General features: G+C 40.7%; 1 protein-coding gene across 1 annotated transcript in view; it reads right to left on the reverse strand.

The window, feature by feature from the left end:
• LOC119142721 (mitochondrial intermediate peptidase) overlaps positions 1 to 18770 on the reverse strand; it is an 80939-nt gene that overhangs the window by 61186 nt on the left and 983 nt on the right. The window contains exons 2-10 of the mRNA XM_037375978.1: positions 16663 to 16836; positions 14632 to 14720; positions 12403 to 12489; positions 11420 to 11483; positions 10012 to 10194; positions 5905 to 6061; positions 5421 to 5469; positions 1897 to 1957; positions 1186 to 1238 (exon numbers count right to left, since the gene is read on the reverse strand). Of these exons, the coding sequence (XP_037231875.1) occupies positions 1186 to 1238; positions 1897 to 1957; positions 5421 to 5469; positions 5905 to 6061; positions 10012 to 10194; positions 11420 to 11483; positions 12403 to 12489; positions 14632 to 14720; positions 16663 to 16836 (917 nt within the window). The remainder of the gene's footprint in view (positions 1 to 1185; positions 1239 to 1896; positions 1958 to 5420; positions 5470 to 5904; positions 6062 to 10011; positions 10195 to 11419; positions 11484 to 12402; positions 12490 to 14631; positions 14721 to 16662; positions 16837 to 18770) is intronic.

Consider the following 18770-nt stretch of genomic DNA (forward strand, 5'->3'; position numbering starts at 1 on the left):
CTGCTACTGACCACTGCTAAGATGGAATCTGGAGCTAGATGGACCTTGACTCTCCTCCAGTATAACCACTACTTTGTTCCCACTTTCACAGCAGTGTGTCTGCTACCACAAACATGCAATCCACGCACACACTGTGGAGTGCTGCGTACTCCAGTATCGGCTACTGGGAGCAGACCCAGCAGCTGGACATCCCACTCCCTCCCCTGCACCGCAAGCTCTGCACACCCAGAACATGAACAATGCTGCACGTACATAGCTCTGCTCCCATCTAAGCCTGCAGTAGCTTAAGACAAGGCAAATATTAGAGCTGCTGCTCATAAAACTACTGCCTCAGTAACAAAGTCCAAGAAAGTAGCAGAACAGCCAGGCCAGCTGCTGGCAACCCTTCCATGCAATGTCCATACCACCATAGCTTTCTGATCCAGAGCAAACTAATCAGATACATCGAGTCTAAGTTTATTTGAAAACCAAAAACCTACAAATCTGCAGTGGAGGAAGATTTTTCCTTCCCCTCTTGTGAGGGAAGCACAACTTTAAATATTCCAACACAACTCTAAAAGGTCACTGCTGCTGATCTAACAAAGGCAACATGCAGGGCTCATGTCTTTCAGAGCTGGTATCTCATTATGTGCAAAGGTCTTGTGCACTATTTAAGTCTGTGTAGAGGATTTATTTCTCAGTCTTTGCAGGAGAGACGGAGAATTAATTTTATCCATAAACAGTGAAGACCCACTGAAGAAGTTGCTATTTCAAGTCTGTAGAAGGGGATGATAGCTGCATGTTCAGTGAGAAGTACAATACAGTTAAAATACAAAGGAGTTGGATTGTATTCAGTGTTCAAAATTTATTTTAAAACATTACTGCAGCTCAGCTAAGAGCTAAAAGCAACACAAGAATAAGGATTTTCTAGCTGTTCTGAAACTGTTTCATCCTCTTATATCTTCAAAGAGGGCCAATACTTCCCCATAAAACAAGAGAGGAGCCAAAAACTTCTACAGGCATTCCAGCAGTAACTAAGAAATGTTAGAAACAACTGCCCCACCAGATACTCTTTTATTTTTTCATACTGAAGTACATCTTCAAAGAAGGAAATCCTGTTTACATTGAGGACTTTCTTTATCCTTATTGCAAGGAATGAAATAAAGGCACTCATTTTCATTACAATCATGAACATAAGGAGCTTACCTCTCAGCACGAAGGATGCCACTGTAGTAAGGGTGATCCCACGGCATCAGCTTCTGAAAGGGAATTCCAGCTTATAATTACAATAACAGACAACAAGTGAACCCAAATGAAAAGGTTTGTTTCCTTTGAATATTTTTTCAGTTTCAAGAAGTCACAGAACTTTAAAACATAATGGGAAACATTCAGTGCTGAAAACACCATCAGAAATATCAAAATATATCATAACCTTTATTTTAACATTTGCTTGAAGATGGTATTTCTTATTCAAATATGTAACAGGACTTCAAACTAGATTTCAAGAAATACACTCAATCCCAATAAAAAGATAAGCCTAGTTATGTACAGAATTAGCATATAGAAAATACAGTAGTCAAACTAGACATGGATCTAACAAAAAGTACAGCCTTTATTTTTCAAATGAGTCAATTCAAAACAAAGTAATACCCACTTTCACCACTTCATGTTTTGGTTACCTCAGTATCATTCTGTATAAACTAACAGCTATCTTGCATTCAGTGCTTGGTTTTAATACAAACGGCAGCTAAGCAAGTCAAAAAGCATTTGAAGCCAGAAGACAGAAAGTTTCTCTTTTGAATTATATTACATATTGTACACTAAAATAGAGTTAATTTTTCGTATAGAACAAGGTTAGCTTATACTGTATCTTTTTAAAGAAACAAAACTGCAAACACACATGAAGATTTAACTTACTGAATTCTGGGGGTTGAGCTTCATTTTCATCTTCGTCATCATTTCAAAATCTTTTCGAGTTCTGAAAAATATTTTTATAACGAAATGTCAATGAAAGATTTTTGAGCAGTAGAATACAGTACACAATAATACTCCATCCGAAGAAAATGTCCATCATGAGATAGATAGTACTCCATAAAATGGCAGGCCCATAGCCCATACGCACGTAGCACAGGGAATAAACAAGAGGAGTTAAGAGACATGCAGACACCTGCAGGGCTATGATCTTACTGACATCACAGAGACATGGTGGGATGGCTCCTGTGACTGGAGCGTTGGATTGGAAAGATACAGGCTCTTCAGGAAGGACAGGCAGGGGAGACCAGGAGGGGGTGTCACCCTCTACGTCAATGACCAGCTTGAGTGCCGGGAGCTCTGCCTGGGGATGGATGAGGAGCTGATGAGAGCTTATGGGTCAGGATTAAAGGGAGGATAGGGGCAGGTGGCATTAATAGTGGAGGTCTCCTACAGGCCACCCAACCAGGAAGACCAAGCAGAAAAGGCCCTCTATAGACAGATAGGAGCAGCCTCACGTTCACAAGCCCTGGTCCTCATGAGGACCTTCAACCCTGTGAGAGGGACAAAAAAGTAGGGCATAAGCAATCCAGGAGGTTCCTAGAATGCATGGACAATAACTTCCTTCTCCAAGTGACAGAGAAGCCAATGAAGAGGTGTGCCATGCTGGGATTTGTTCTTACCAACAAAGAGGGGCTGGCAGGGAATATGAAGCTCAAGGGAAGCCTTGGCTGTAGTGACCATGAAATGGAAATGGTAGAGTTCAAGATCCTTAAGGCAGTGAAGAGGACACACAGTAAGGTTATCACCCCAGCCTTCAGGAGAGAAGACTTTGGCCTCTTCAGGGATCTGCCTGGTAGAGTACCATGGGATAAAAGCCCTGGAGGGAAGATGGGCCCAAGAAAGCTGGTTAACATTCAAGGATCACCTCCTCCAAGCTCAGGAGTGAGGCATCCCAACAAAGAGGAAGTCAGACAAAAATGCCAGGAGGCCTGCATGGATGAACAAGGAGCTCCTGGCCAAACTCAAACACAAAAAGGAAGCCTACAGAGTGTGGAAGCAAGGGCAGGCAGCCTGGGAGGAATACAGAGAAATTGTCCAAGAAGCAAGGGACTGGATTAGGAAAACTAAAGCCCTGATAGAATTAAGTCTGGCCAGGGATGTCAAGAGCAACAAGAAAAGCTTCTATAGGTATATGTCAGTGATAGAAGGAAGACTAGCAAAAATTTGGGCCCTCTCTGAAAGGAAATGGGAGACCTGATTACCCAAGAGACGGAGAAGGTTGTGGTACTCAATTAGTTTTTGCCTCAGTCTTCACTGGCAAGTGCTCCAGCCACACTGCCCAAGTCACAGAAGGCAAAGGCAGGGACTGGGAGACTGAAGAACTTCATTGCAGGAGATGATCACGTTCAAGACCATCTAAGGAACTCAAAGGAGTACAGCTCCATGGGACCTGATGAGATGCATCCCCAGGTCCTGAGGAACTGGTGGATGAAGCAGCTAAGCCACCATCCATCATATCTGAGAAGTCATGGCAGTCTGGTGAAGCTCCTACAGACTGGAAAAGGGGAAACAACACCCATTATTAAAAAAGGAAGACATGGGGAACTACAGCCCAGTCAGTCTCACCTCTGTGCCCAGCAAGATCATGGAGCAGATCCTCCTGGAAACTGTGCTAAGGTACATGGAAAATAAGGAGGTTATGTGGCTTCACTAAGGACAAATCAGGCCTGACAAATGTGGTGGCCTTCTGCAATAGGGTTACAGCATTGGTGAATGAGGGAAGAGCAACTGATGTCATCTACCTGGACTCGTGCAAAGCATTGGACACTGTCCCACACAACATCCTTGTCTCTAAACTGGAGAGACATGGATTTGACAGGTGGACTACTCTGAGGATAAGCAATTGGCTCTATGGTTGCACTCAAAGAGTTGTGGTCAACGGCTCAATATACAAGTGGAGTTCAGCAAGGAGTGGCATTCCACAGGGGTCCATACTGGGACCAGCACTGTTTAACACCTTCGTTGGCAACACAGACAGCGGGATTGACTGCATCCTCAGCAAGTCTGCCAATGACACCAAGCTGTGTAGTGCAATTAACACACCAAAGGGATGTTATCCAGAAGGACCACAACAGGCTTGAAAGGTGGGCACATGCAAACCTCATGAAGTTCAACAAGTCCAAGTGCAAGGTCCTGCACATGGCATTGGGGCAGTCCCAAGCACAAATACAGGCTGGGCAGAGAATGGACTGAGAGCAGCCCTGAGGAGAAGGACTTGGGAGTGTTGGCAAACAGAAAGCTCAACATGACCTGGCAATGTATGCTTGCAGCCCAGAAAGCCAACCATATCCTGGCCTGCATCAAAAGAAGCATGACCAGCAGGCCACAGGAGGTGATTATCCTTCTCTACTCTGCTCTCATTGAGACCCCACCTGGAGTACTGCATTCAGCTCTGGAGCCCCTAGCATAAGAAGGACATGGACCTGTTGGAGTGAGTCCAGAGGAAGGCCGTGAATACGATCAGAGGCTGGAGCACCTCTGGAGGCTGGAGACATGCTGAGAGAGTTCGGGTTGTTCAGCCTGGAGAAGAGAAGGCTTTGGAAGACTTTAGAGCAGCCTTCCAGGAAAGGGCCTACAGGAAAGCTGAAGAGGGACTTTTTACAAGGGCATGTAGTGACAGGACAAGGGGGAATGGCTTTAAACTGAAAGAGGGCAGATTTAGATTAGATATTGGGAAGGAAATTTTTACTGTGAGGGTGTTGAGACACTGGCACAGGTTGCCCAGAGAAGCTGTGGCTGCCCCATCCCTGGCAGTGCTCAAGGCCAGGCTGGATGGGGCTTTGAGAAATCTGGTCCAGTAGAAGTTGTCCCTGCCCATGGCAGGGGGGTTGGACTAGATGATCTTGAAGGTCCCTTCCAACCCAAACTATTCTATGATTCCATGATTCATATACTATGGTAAGAGAAATTTTCCATGCTACTTCTGTTATTCAGGTACCTTAAAATAAAGTCCCTTCTTACTCTGGTTGTACACCTCTAAAGCATTTTCTTTTTTACAATATACCCCATTTATACACAGTGATGAAACTGTTTTGTTCTGTCTGGAACTAAGGGAGGCAAGAGGAAATACAAGGGAATTTGCTTATAGATATAAAATACATGGAGTTGCACATAGGGGGAAAAGACCAGGAGATGTATTCTTCAACACTTAAGCTTGGTCTTCTTGTTTGCTGTTGCCTGCGTTTCTATGCACACTACTTGTCGCATTCAGTGCTGTGTGTTCTCTGATCATAGACAGAGAATTTATCTTAAGCTGACAGCTCCCCTCAAAACTCTGAGAAAGCCTTGCTTTTTGTTTCATCAAAGCACATAGTGAGCAACACTGACTGACTTATTAGTGCACAAGTCCTCCTACTGTTGAAATAAAAGAGTATGGTTAGAAAAATAACTTAGTGGAAAAGACATACCTTTTAGACAACTGGTCAGAAAGCTTCTCCAGAAACTGTCTTACTGTCTCTAGAAGTAAAATGCGGGGGAGTAAGAGATTTCTTCATTTAAAAGATGTTAAGTTTACATTGAAATATTCCAAACAAAACAAGCTCCCTTAGGACAACAAAGTTCTTTTTACAATAACAAACTACTTGGTTGACTATTGTGCCATCATTTCAAAAGAATTTAGTACCACACTTACTTTGTTACATGCTGGGATAATGACAACTTCATAATGCACAGTGAGCATTGATTCTGAACAGAAACACTGGTTCTACTCAGTGACTACTACCATTTATAGAAAGCATGAGTATTGCATACAGCAAAATGTAACTGCAATAAGATACTTCACTAGAAGAAATCAGTGTAAACTCAGCAAAAGAAACTTAGAACTTTTGACCTCATACATAACATAGTTGCATTGGATTTCTCAGCACGTCCTTCCACACACACACCTTATACCTGGATTTTTGGCCATTGTTCCCTGAAGAGCCCTGTGAGCAAAGGTGTCATACCCAACCAACTGTGCCAGACTGTTTCGGCTAGCAAGCAATTCTTCTAAACAGTTCAACTGCTCAGCATTTGGATAAAGAAAAATCTTGTAAGCAGCTTCTCGCACCTAATGGAAAAATAAAACAGGTCACATTACTACAGTGCAATTTTTAAGGGAAACAAGTGATGCAACTGAAGATCTAGCATTACAGCTGTATTTCATGGATATTGTTGGGAAAAGGCCTAAAGCCTTTTAACAACAGCAATTATACGACTGCCTGACAATTACAGCTCTCTCACCATTAAAGATGGAATGAGGAAATGCAATGAGACAACCTAACAGATCAAGACTGCCAAAAAGCGGTCTGTTCTCTGCTACTGTCAACATTCCCCTCTCTGCTCATTGTCTCCCTCCTTCTGCCAACATCTGTGTTTCTCAGGTAACTCTGTGGGCTGTCTTAACGCACTAAAACTTCTGAAAAATAAACCCAAAAGCAAGCCAAGTTGCTCTCTGCCCATCAGTTAAAAAGGCTTATGGAAGGATCTGATAAGAATCAGACACAGGGTCAGGGGAGAGGAAAAAGAGGAAGAGAAAAGCCTTATTTCTTTTAAAGTAGCAAACTGTTAGTTTGCCCATCTGCCCACGGACAATCAGGCTTTCTCCTATTTCTGGCTTGTTTGGGTTTTTTCCTAACTGTCAAAAAAAACCCAAAAAATCACCTCAAGCCTCAGAAAATTTGGTATAGTGCTTTTTATGTTTCACAAGCCAATTGAAGATAATCTTTATTTTATATATATGGAACAGACTTAAGAAATCCAGCAATAACTTATGCTTGTGTTTATTTGAAATAGGCTTCTCACGATAATATATTCAACAAGAATGCAGGTCCTGGGTTTATAAAAAAATATTATTATAATAATTCACAAGTCATTTCATACCTCTTCTGTTCTATCAGGCTTTCATTTTGAAAAAAGCATATAAAGTGAGATGATTCTCCTTCCTTGAGCATGGTTCAGCAGTGTGTCTTTGCAGCAAAGGCCACCAGCATTCTGAACTCTACTACAGAAAGAGTACAACTATCTGGTCCATAGATGCAATTGCTTTTCTCTACTCGGTATTGTCCAGACTACATTTGGAGTACCATGAACAGATTTGGGTTCTGCAGGACAAGAAGGACACTGACACAATGCAGTGGGTCCAGCAAAGGGCCACCAAGACACCTGGGTACTGGAGCATATGACACAGAATGGAGGCTGAAAGAGCTGGGTTTGTTCAGCCTAAGGAAGAAAAAGCTCAAAGAAGATCTTAATCTTTATCTAATTAGCAGTAGGGTGCAGAGAACATGCAGCCAGACTGTTCTTGGAGGTGCACAGCAAGAGGAGGAGATGAAATTGACACAGGCTGGAAGATGAAAAATTCCAATTTGATGGGGGGGGGGTGGGGGGTGGGGGTGGGGAGGGGAAGAAATAGTGAGGGTGGTCAAACAGGCTGCCCAGAGAATTAATGGAATCTCCATCCTTAGAAAGTGTTCAAAACTCAACCAGACACATCACTGAGAAACCTGACCTACATGATCCTGCTCTGAACAGGATCAGACTCAAACTGACAATCTCCAGAGGTCCCCTCCAACCTAAATTACATGATTTCCAGAGAGCCTCTCCAAAGATCTGACTCTGAGAACTGCATTCCTTAATTGATGTATTACTCGTAGCTTCAGTAGCAATTCTACAGATCACACTATTTTCAGGACAAGAGTTTACAGATGATATGCAACCACTATTGTTCCTTTATTTACATCCCATTTCATTCATTTTTAATATCTTACAGAAAATAAACATTACTGCTTGGGTTCTACCAGTAAGCTTTTCTCTTTTTCATGACAAGACTTCAAAGTCACCTTGATTAAAACACAACATGTGAGTGTTGCAATACATTCCGGATCCTGGACTCATATCTAAAAGACTAAGGAACTACTGTCACATTTCAAAGAGTCTAAATTCTTTTTCAGCATCATTAGCATTAACTAAAATAAGATTACTCAGGATAATTCAGGTTGGATGGGACCTCAGGAGATCTCTAATCCGGCCTCCTGCACAAAGCAGGGTCAGCTATGAGGTAAGAACAAGTTTAGCAAAGCTTTTTCCAGTCAGGTCCTGAAACCCTGCACAGATGAGAGAGACAGCATGACCTCTCTGTTTCACTGCTTGGGTATCATCATCAGGAAAAACTTCTCCAATTGGCATTTCTCAGTTCAGCTTGTGCCTGTTGCCACTTGTTCTCCTGTCATGCAAGAGCCTGGCTCTATCTTCTCCATGATATCCTTGTAGGTACTGGCAGGCTGCTGTCAGGGTCCTCCCGAAGCCACTTCTGCTACAAGCCCAAATCCCTCAGTCTCTCCTCACACTGCAAGCACTCCAGTTCCTGGCCATCTTGGTGGCCTCTGCTTAAGTCACTGCCAAAGAGTGATGAGTAAAGGGCTATAATCTCTTCCCTCAGTCTCTGGCTCTGACCCTGTTCATGTGGTCCAGGATGCTGTTGGCTGCCTTAGCTGCCAGGGTCACTGCTGGTTCATGCTCAGCTTGCTGCCTACCAGCCCACTGGGCCTCTTCTCCAGATCGGACCCAACCTGCCAGTCCCAGCCTATACTATTGCCAGGAATTCTTTTCCAGGTGCAAGACTCTGCATTTGTTCTTCCTGAGTCATATAAGGTTCTCATTGGACCATTACTTCAGCTTCTGGGCCACTTCAAGTGTCAGCCCTGCCCTTCAGCGTACTGATTCTTCCTCCCAATTTGAATCACCTATAAACTGGCAGGCGAGTGCTCTGTCACTTCCTCTACGTCATTAATACAGATGTTAAACAGGAGAGGTCACAGCGCAGACCCCTGCAACACTTATTTCATTATCAGCCTTCCAGTAAAGTCCAACACTTCAATCACTACTCTGAGTCTGATGGTGAAATGAAGTGGTTTACCTGTCTGGTTGTCTACCAATCCAGACAGCAATTTCCTAACTTAGACTGCTGCATAACCTTCCCAGAGATCAAAGAGAAGCTAAGTTGCCTGTAGTTCCCAAATTTGGGGCGGTTTGGCCTTTCTGAAGAAAACATATTATTTCCACCAGTCATTTGGGTTCTTCCCCGATCTTCACTGCCTACCAAAGACAGTGATTTCAAGGACGATAACCCTTGGATGCAGCCTATTTGGTTCCAAGGACTTGTACAGGTTGAGTTCTCTCAAGCAATCCCAAACTGGATCCTCATCTACTGCTGGTTGTTCTTCTCTTTGAACCCTTTCACTAAGCACAGTGGGCTGGGAGAACTCATTGGTGAACACTGAGGCAAAGAAAGTGATCAGCATCTCACCCTCTCCTGTATCTGCTGCCATTAAGTCACCCACCTTACTCAGCACTGAGCCCACCTTTTCCTTGTCCAGCTTTTTAGTACTAATGCACCAGCAGCTGGCCTTCTTGTTGCCTTTGATATCCCTTGCAAGTCTCAACTGGAGTTCAGCTTTGGCCTTCCTGACATCATCCCTACATGGACAAGCAGTATTTCTAAATTCCTCTGTTGTATCTTGTACCTGCTTCCACCTCATGTCTGCTACCTTTTGGCGATGAAGCTTTGTCACAGGTTCCCTGCTTGCCAAGCCTGGTTCCTGATATATCTGCTTGGCTTTCTAAGGATCAGCATGTGCTGATACTCAGTATCCCTAGTATCCTTGCGTGCTTGGAGGACGCTACATTTAAAGAACTGCCAGCTTTTCTTGAGCTCCTTTACCCTTCAGAGCTGCATTGCATGGGATCCCACTTTCCAGTTTACTGAATAAGCTAAAGAGCACTTGCCTAAAATTCAGGGCCTGTACTCTGCCCCTCTTCTTCCTCAATCCATTCACGATCTTCACCTCATTTCATAGCTGCTACAGCCAAGGCTACCACTGATTATTATGTTCTAAAACAGTTCTTGTTAGTCATCACATCATAATCACTAGCCATATGCATGTGCCTCAATAACAAGTAAAATAACTGATGCACATTTCTGTTACAGAGTATTCCCCAAGTTTGCTTTGGTATACACACCAGATCATCAGGACAATCAGCGTGCAGACCAGCGACTTGCAAGTAATTGCCTTCAGCTGTAAAATTATACCGAATGTGCTCTGGCAAAATATGTTTGTCAATCTTGTTGGGAAGGTGAGCTCCTGTCAGAAATTCATTACATAAATCCAATATTCTGACGTTGAGGTCGACTGCTTTTTTACGCTGTAAGAAAAATAAAGTACAATATACATAATACCTTCAGACATTACACAAGCAGAACTGAAAGTTTATAAAACCTTAAAGGACTTTTCCAGAAATGAAGCAGAAAATACAACATTTAAAATGAGACCTACAGCATCAACAAAATCCTAATGTAGGGCTGAAGTCAACAAGATCAGATGCTCATACAGATCTATAATTTCATACAGGATTGAAATTGGAAAGAAAACGCCTATGTTTTTACGGTAAGGAAACGTATAGTAAAGTACTTTTATAGCTGCTTGGAAAGCATTTATAAAAACTGTACCTACCATAATTGCTATGTAAAACACAAAGGAGAAAAAAAGAAGCAGGGGAGGAAAACATGCAAAAATAAGGGGCAAGTGAAATTGTAACTGAAAGGGGATGAAGCACCGTAGAACCAATAGTCAAATCAGAAATAAAATCCAGAGTCCAAGCTTCAGAGTTGTTTTTTGTACAAAGTATTCTAGAGCATTTTCCAGGTAACAAACCACCATCACAATCATGATCTTCAGAGTAACTTTATCACACAAACCTGGCAAGAGAGTCTTTGTACAGATCTTTCTGGAAGAGATGACTCCAAGTATTAATTTTATACATAAACATGAGCTATGAACACACATCCAACAGAGCACCCATACCAGAAAGCATGGTGAAAGTTGATGGTTTTGGAAAATCCATCACTAACTACTGCAAAAGCATGTAAAAGCTCCAAGAGAAGTAATCAGACTGTGCCCCGACACACAAATTTGAACAAGATTTACAACTTCTGGTTATGTGAGCACCAAAGGATAGCCTTGACACACACCTGATCCTTTCTAAAACACTCTAAATTAACCTGTCATCGCAGTGCATGGGATGCTGCCTTCCCCACCATGTAAACAGGTTGTTCAGACAGCTAAGTAGCTTTTTAAATATCGGATGCAAACACCAATCAAAGAGAGCAGGATCCCAGGTCTTGTTTATAACTCTTCAGAACACACAAAGGAATGATGAGAGCCAAACTGCGAAGAACTGCCAACTAATAACATTCAAAAACACACTTTAGAAGGTATTTGAAATAGGCAAAATTACTTAGTTCTGAGAAGACAAAATTCTACAGAGGACAAACTGGCCCAGAATCAAATTATTCACGTCCCACATGTTTCATTATCTGGTGTTTGACAATCAGGCAAATGTCTGTTCATACATTATAGCCAAAAATTACCTTTTCTCCATCCAAATGAATGCCACTGATCTCAAAATCAAACATAAAAAGTTCTGCCACTCGCCTAAAAATACAGTAAAACCCTGTTAAAACAGCCTCATTTGATAGTAAGCATAATTTCTTAACAGATCTTGCCCTTAGTAGTTATTTAGGTTTCTTGTCTTTTACAGAGAATAACAACACAGTTACACAAGTATTGTTGTTATGGACACAGTCTTCCTATGTTTCAGGCCCCTAACAGCTTACTCGGTGAAACTGGATTTTTCCTTTACTGTTATTTTATTCATCTGCATTGAAAATATCCTTCAACAGAATTCTACTACATTAGAAGTTTAACCAGTTTATGCACATTACCATTTTAATTTGACACTTCATTTATTCTAACAGATCAGAAAAAGACCTCTTCAAATCTAACATCCTTGACTGTGGGGAAAGAAGGAAGTAACTTACTCAAATATTTAGCTTGTCTAACCATGTCAGTGAAGAAATAATTTAAAACTATAACTGAATAAGCAGATAATAAAACATTTTACAGCAATCATAAAGTAAGCTTTAAATAAATATACAGATCATCTGATTTTCAAAGATATAAATAGATTACTATAAACTGAAATCACGTTCTTTAGTCTTCTCTACTTTTATTGCTAAAAACACTGACATATACACCACAGTACAGCACATAGTTTTAATCAAAATGGTGTTATTGAAGAAAATCTTTAAGTTCTCACTTTTCTGGTTTTGCAGATCTCAGTTACTCTGCTTCAATATATACTGTTCTCTACAGTCACAAAGACATCCTCCAAGACCACACAGCTACAAACTTCCCAAGTCTTGTGCAGGTAATTTAGTAGTGACTAATAAATTAGTAACAGAGATGTGGTATGTTTTCCAGTTTTATTAATTAAACAAAACACAAAATATAAGCACAATAAGGAATGATATATATTATCTAAAAAACTAAATTTATAAGCATTAATAAGTACCTGGTTTCTGGATCTAGGGAACTCATAATAATTTCATCACCTAGCAGACGTCTCAAACTCTGACACAGTTCAACATCTGTATTTAATCTGGAAAGATACAGAGTAAATGAATCACACACTAAGAACAAACACTAATATTTCAGTCTCTTGGTATTACTCATTTAAAGGCAGAGCTTAATATTTACTGAAACAACATTAAAAACAAAGGTCTGCATTTTCAAAATGCTTTCTGGTTCAGAACCACACTTAAAAACTACAAAATTTCTATACAAAGGATGTGTGGACAAACTGGCATGGAAACAGGTCTTGTGCATCCAGCAGGAAAATCCTCTGGATAGCATTTTGTGACAAACACAAGCAACTCTAAGACTGACAACTTATTTCATATGCACAAAGATAAAGATGATGAGAGCATAAATGTGAGAGAACTGTTTTCTAACCCTCATTTTGAAAGGACTCCATTAAAGGAAAATCTGCATTTAAGTTTGCCATCAGATAAACGTGCTGCTGGCTGCCACTGAAGTAGACTAAGAGCTTATTAGCCCCAGAACATTTCCAGATGCTCATCACGGTCCCTGTGCTAGACAACACTAGAGTCCATCAGATTTGCCAGCATGTTAACTATAAGCATGCATGACAACCTGAATTACTAGGTGTGAATCAGTGGGGAATGAAACACACACATAAAAATCAGCACAGCTGCAGCGGGCAGCAGCCCCCAGCCTGTCAGGCTTGGGCACTAACTTCTTAAATCGGCTGAGGCACAGCAAGCCTCTGCAGCCCCACTTGCAAAATGAACTTAATAATTACCAATACCCAGTTCAGAGACAGAAGAACACACTGCGTTATGCCTGTACTTCCAAAAAGGCTCTGTACAGACGGTGCTAAATGAGAAGCCCAGCACCCTGTCAAAAAGTGGCTAAAAGCAGATACCTATTGTTAGCAGTTCCTGAGGGGTACTATTTGTCCATGACAATGAACATGCAACAATAGCTATCTTGAGCATTTACAATAGTTTATGAACCTCTTAGGTTCATTTGTGAATACTTTCTTCTTTCATCTGAAGTGGTATTCAGATATTAAAGTCATATTGTTGTACATGGTGTGCTCAATCTAAGCCTTGAAAAGTCCAGTTTCATTTGAAAGGTTTCCCAAACATGGTGGCAAGACCAAAGACACAGTTTCTGATGAATTTAGTCTTAGAATTCTCTTTTCAGCCAGCCGCGTTAGTCACAATGCTTACTAAACAAACCAATTCACTGCTGCCCTCAGAGTAAAAAAGGCTTCGTTGCCTCTGCAGCTTACTGCAGGACACCAGGTCAACCAGTCACTGCCTCCACTGTTATTTAGGAATCCTGAGGAAAGCAGCAGAATCTGGGTCAACTCCGCGGCCCTTCCCGGTAAAGCTCTCACTTCAGGTGGCTACCCCTGAATGCCACAGGAAGGGAAGACACTGAAAGGACACTGTATTTGGAGATTAAAGATCACCCCTTTCCAGCTTCTCAGGAGCAAGAGAAGCAAATCAACTCACTGTAGTCAAGGACCATAGAAGTAACTGTCAGGATTTAGGTGTTGAGATATTTAATGAGGGAGGGGCTGGGGAATGGGACTCAAAGAGCCAAACTTCAGAAACAGAAGTCTTTAAGAACATGTTGTATGAAATGTGTTTTTAAATAAAGCACAAACATGCCAGACCAGGCACATATCACAGCCCTAGACAGACAGATGCTCAAACACTCATTTTAACAGGAGACTGTCCTTTCCTCTTTCACATATCCCACTCACTGGCTGGAATTCAAGGGGTCAGCAAACCAGAAGAGAAAATGTTGTGAAATATAACAGCTTAAATCTTAAAAACAAATCAGCATTTTGTACACATGCTTTACAGCAGTTGGGTTACCTGTCACAAGTCCCAGAACAACGTAGTTTCAGTCTCTTTGGGTTTCAGTGACACTGAGTCACCTGACAACTTAAAAACTTCAGAACATAAATGGAAACTAAAACAGAAACACCTTTCATGAGATACAGATATTTAAGGATTTAGCGTTGTTACAGTAACAGCAAGACTGACACTTTGTTCTCATGTGTAAATCCTTCCTATATAATTTTGTGTCAATTGCTGTTTTCATAGACCATCATACAGTAATTTTTAAAGATGCCTATGGAAATAGAAAAAAAAAACAACCAACCAACCAACAACAAAAAAAAACAAACCAAAAAACCCCATACTTCTCTACCACGGTACCAATGCTCCTGCAAGCTTCTTCAGCCGCCTCTCTGAATGCAAAGTCAGGATGGGCAATTTTCACAAAATCTGCCTGACAGAAAACAGTGAGGCAAAAAAAAAAAAACAAATAAAAGAAATCTGTAATTATAAAAAAAGTTGCACTCAAGTAATTACATTTACATTAACATTTATTTCTACAGTTCTATGCAACCTGTTTGCAGAATTTACATATTTTTCCCTGAAAAATAAAGCCTATGGAAAAATGGTGCTGACAACTATTAAACCAGACAGTGAATGTGTCTTTCCAATAAATATCTTTAAATCCATACACTACTTAAAAACTTTTTTAGTATGGTGTGTATCTTAGAGGCCTTACACTCCAATGTACTTAAATATTATGAAAGATTTTTAAAACTAAAACTCACAGTTAAGGAAAAAGCACACCACCAAATATGCATAGAGGGCTTGCTTTTAAACCCCTTTCACTTTTCAGTACAGACCATCACGTTATGCTTTGACATCATTATCTACTAGGAAGAAATACGTTGTTTAAAGAGAAAAGAGAAAACCCGGAAGTTATTTTGGATTCAGAACAGGGTTTTTATTTGAGTTACTGATTTTTAGTAAGTCTCCAAATACTCAAAGGAGTTTGGAAGACTAGAAGGATGCTAAAAGGGGACTGGAGATCTAGGTGTTTCCATGACTGTCAACATGAATTCAGGGAGCTTCTGGCATTGAAATGATACAGAATTAAACATTAGGAATACACTGAAGACATTCAGCCTGATTTTACAGAAAGTACATGAAATAAGCTTGACTTTAACAGTATGATTGCAGTTTGAAAAGGCAACTTTACAAATGTAACACACGATTTTTACTTCTTAGAATCCCTTTTTAAAACCCTGTATAATATTGACAGAACGGTACTGAATGGCAGATCTCAAAATTCCTGCCAACAGATAACAATCACCAAACCACATCTAGACAGAGCTCTGCAAGCTCTGCATCTTTTAACATACAGACTTGAAAGTATTACACAGAAGGTAATTTTAATTCAGCAAACTGATTCAGAACTATGGCCATTGAATTCTGATGACTGTTTTCATTAGATAATGCTTAAGAGGAATTAGGCATAGCCTATATAAAATATAACAGACAAAAGGAGAATGTGTGACTTGACAGAGCACACAAGTACTTTCAGAAGGAAAAAGTGCCTGGCACATAAGATGCCTTGAATCTAGAAAGGAATAAGGAACAAGATTTGAGAACTGAGAACACAGAGAGAAATTCAAATGTGAAAAAAGTCAAAAAAATCAATGACTTATTAAGAACTGATTTCAGTATGAAGGTTGGGTCTGCTTCCTTCAAACAAAGAATGATGATTTGATAAAAGATACGCTTTGGGCAAACAAGTTTCCAGAGAGCAATACAAAGTGCTCCATTACACTTAGCATTTTGTTATACAGAACATGAGACCAGGTACTCAAATTCTGTGGACTACAGAAACTGCAATGTAGGAAATACCTGCATTTTTTCTTGGAAATAAACAGTGTCACCTTTTATTAACACATCTGCTACTTTTAACCTGTAAGTTCTTTAAGGACCTTCACCTATCAACTTTTAAACTTTCCTAAGTTAAAAGCATGTGTATTGCAACCCCAGCTTCAACTTTGACAGCAATCACAGGCTCTCCATAACGTAAATGACACTGGAAAGATGATGTATTAATATTAAGGCAGAAATATAATTCTGATTTCACCACTATTTTTCTTGTTGTGACCTTAATTTTAAGATAGATGTAAAAATAGTATAAACTGGACAGTCTGACAGGATTTGTAGTTACTTATCAGTCAGTAAATCCCCTGTAATTAAATTGCAATCAATTTAATTTTCTGTCTTAACACAAAATTTCAGAGTTGATCTGCTATTTACTGCAGTGCAAAAAATCAAAGTGGAACAACACGGTGCAAGCTTATTAGGTCCGTCAGTTCAAAAAAATTTGCTTCAAGTAATAATACAAAAAAGTAATTTACCAAGTCTGCCACTCTGCACAAGCTATCTGAAAGCTGATCAAAGATCTTTACAGTCTCTGGTCCAGGTGGTGTGGAACATGCCTTCTGGACTAGCTGTTCCGACTCTTGCAATGCTTTGTCCTGTGCTTCTTTAAATCCTTCTGGACAGCTCAGTTCTGGAACACCAAACAGACCCTGAAGGGCAGAACACAATGAAAACACATCACTATTACCCTCCTCGATTTCTGCCTCTCTGTTTCAGGACGAAATCATCACCACAGAATTTTACCAAAATGACCCTAGCTGGCACATTGCACCATTTCACTGAAACATTCCCACATGAGTGTTTTTGTAGAGATAATAGTCACCGTATCAGCCACAGACACTGGTATCCCATGAAACCATCTTCACTTCCCAGAGCAAAACCCCACTGACGTTCTTTCAGCCAGGCTTGTTCTTAGCAAACCTTAAGAGTTCGACATCAAATCCTCACAAACTCTCCTACCCTGTAACCTCCTATACCATCCTTTTCTCAAAGCATTTTTTATCTCACTTCCAAAGCATGGGCACCAGAAAAATCATAGGAAGTCTAATTATGTTTTGAAATGAAGGAAAATCATCCCTCTGAAGCAAAAGAGACTAATCAAGGAATGTGAGGACTAAGCAGGAGTGTCAAAACAGTGAATGAGTTGGCCGGCAACCCTAGATATCAACAAATTGCAGGCAACAGGACAGTTGTCTCAGGCTCATTATATGAGTTCCAAATACTGGAAGCAGATCTCAAAGGAATTATCAGCAACAACTCAAAAATTTTACAGAAAGAACAGTTTTATACCTGAAGCTCTTACCAAACCTGGCCCTGTCCAACAAGGCAGGGCAAACACACTGACTTGGGCAGGACAGACACAGGCAGCAGTCACATCCTGCATTTGCTGGAAGAAAGTTAAAGAGGTCCTACCAATTTTGGTCAGCCAAAATGGCTAACACTACCTGCTAGAGAAGTTCCATGATACAGACCCACAACAGTAAAAAAAATTCATTTAAGATTAAACAGCATCTCTGCAAGCAATGCAGCCCCTTTGTAACTGCCTAACTGTAACATGAGCATCTCTTTACCTCCTAACTACAACACATAACAGTGCAAAGTACATGATTTCACACAACAACCATCCCTTCCCAAATTTAACTTCAGCATCTAAAAATCACAATCTTGATTTGAAAATCTGCAGGGCAGTCACTTTACAATGCACCTTCTGCAAACTTTGTATTATAGCAGACAGTTGCAGGTTTGCATACAGCTTACAATTATTTATCCAAATGAAATTAAAAGCTTCCAATTGACAGCTTGTCTGTAAAAGTATATATTCTGAAGCAAAAGTAACACCGGAAGTAAGCATTTGGGACATTCTGAGTTGCTTTTTTTCCTATTTTCTTTTTGTTGCTCTTGCTAAAACTGCTTTTCTTTTCCTAATGCTCTTTCTATAAGCTGGCCACTCTTAAGACAGCAACCCTTTGCTCAGAATTCCCATTTATTATTTGGAAACAGGAACTGCACTGAAATAGATACTTTTTATATATATACATGTGTACACACACACAAACTTAAATATACATGTACCACACCACCCTTCAATAATGCTTGCTGTATAAAAGACTCAAAATTGCCCCTTCACTCAGATCCTCGGCCAGCTGATGCAGTGTCCTGCAATGTCCCAGAGAGCTCCTGGCCTTCCTGCTGCCCTGCATCACCCATTCATCTTCCCAAGTGAGCTCCTCCTGCACATGTAGTCCTTGATGAACAGGAAGCATCTCCTCTTAAGAGATAAATTAGCCATGGAGCAACTCTTCCATATGACACCAAGTTTGACACAAAAAAATTTAAAATCACAAAGAAAGGAAGCCTGGTCCAGGTCTCTGTGCTCTTCAACAGTGAGGCTGCATGGCTGCAGCATCACTGTCTTTGCTTTGCCTCAACATTTACACTCTAGCTCTAAAAACTTGGCTCTTTGCAAGCCTGAAATATGCATGTCTGCTCCCAAAGAACTCTACATCCTCTCTGTGGGCCAAGCAAATCCAGAACTCATTCCCTAGACCAGGTAAATGCACAAAATGTAATTGGATTATTTCCT

Source organism: Falco rusticolus, chromosome 2 (genome assembly GCF_015220075.1).
Source record: "Falco rusticolus isolate bFalRus1 chromosome 2, bFalRus1.pri, whole genome shotgun sequence".
Taxonomy (NCBI): Eukaryota; Metazoa; Chordata; class Aves; order Falconiformes; family Falconidae; genus Falco; species Falco rusticolus.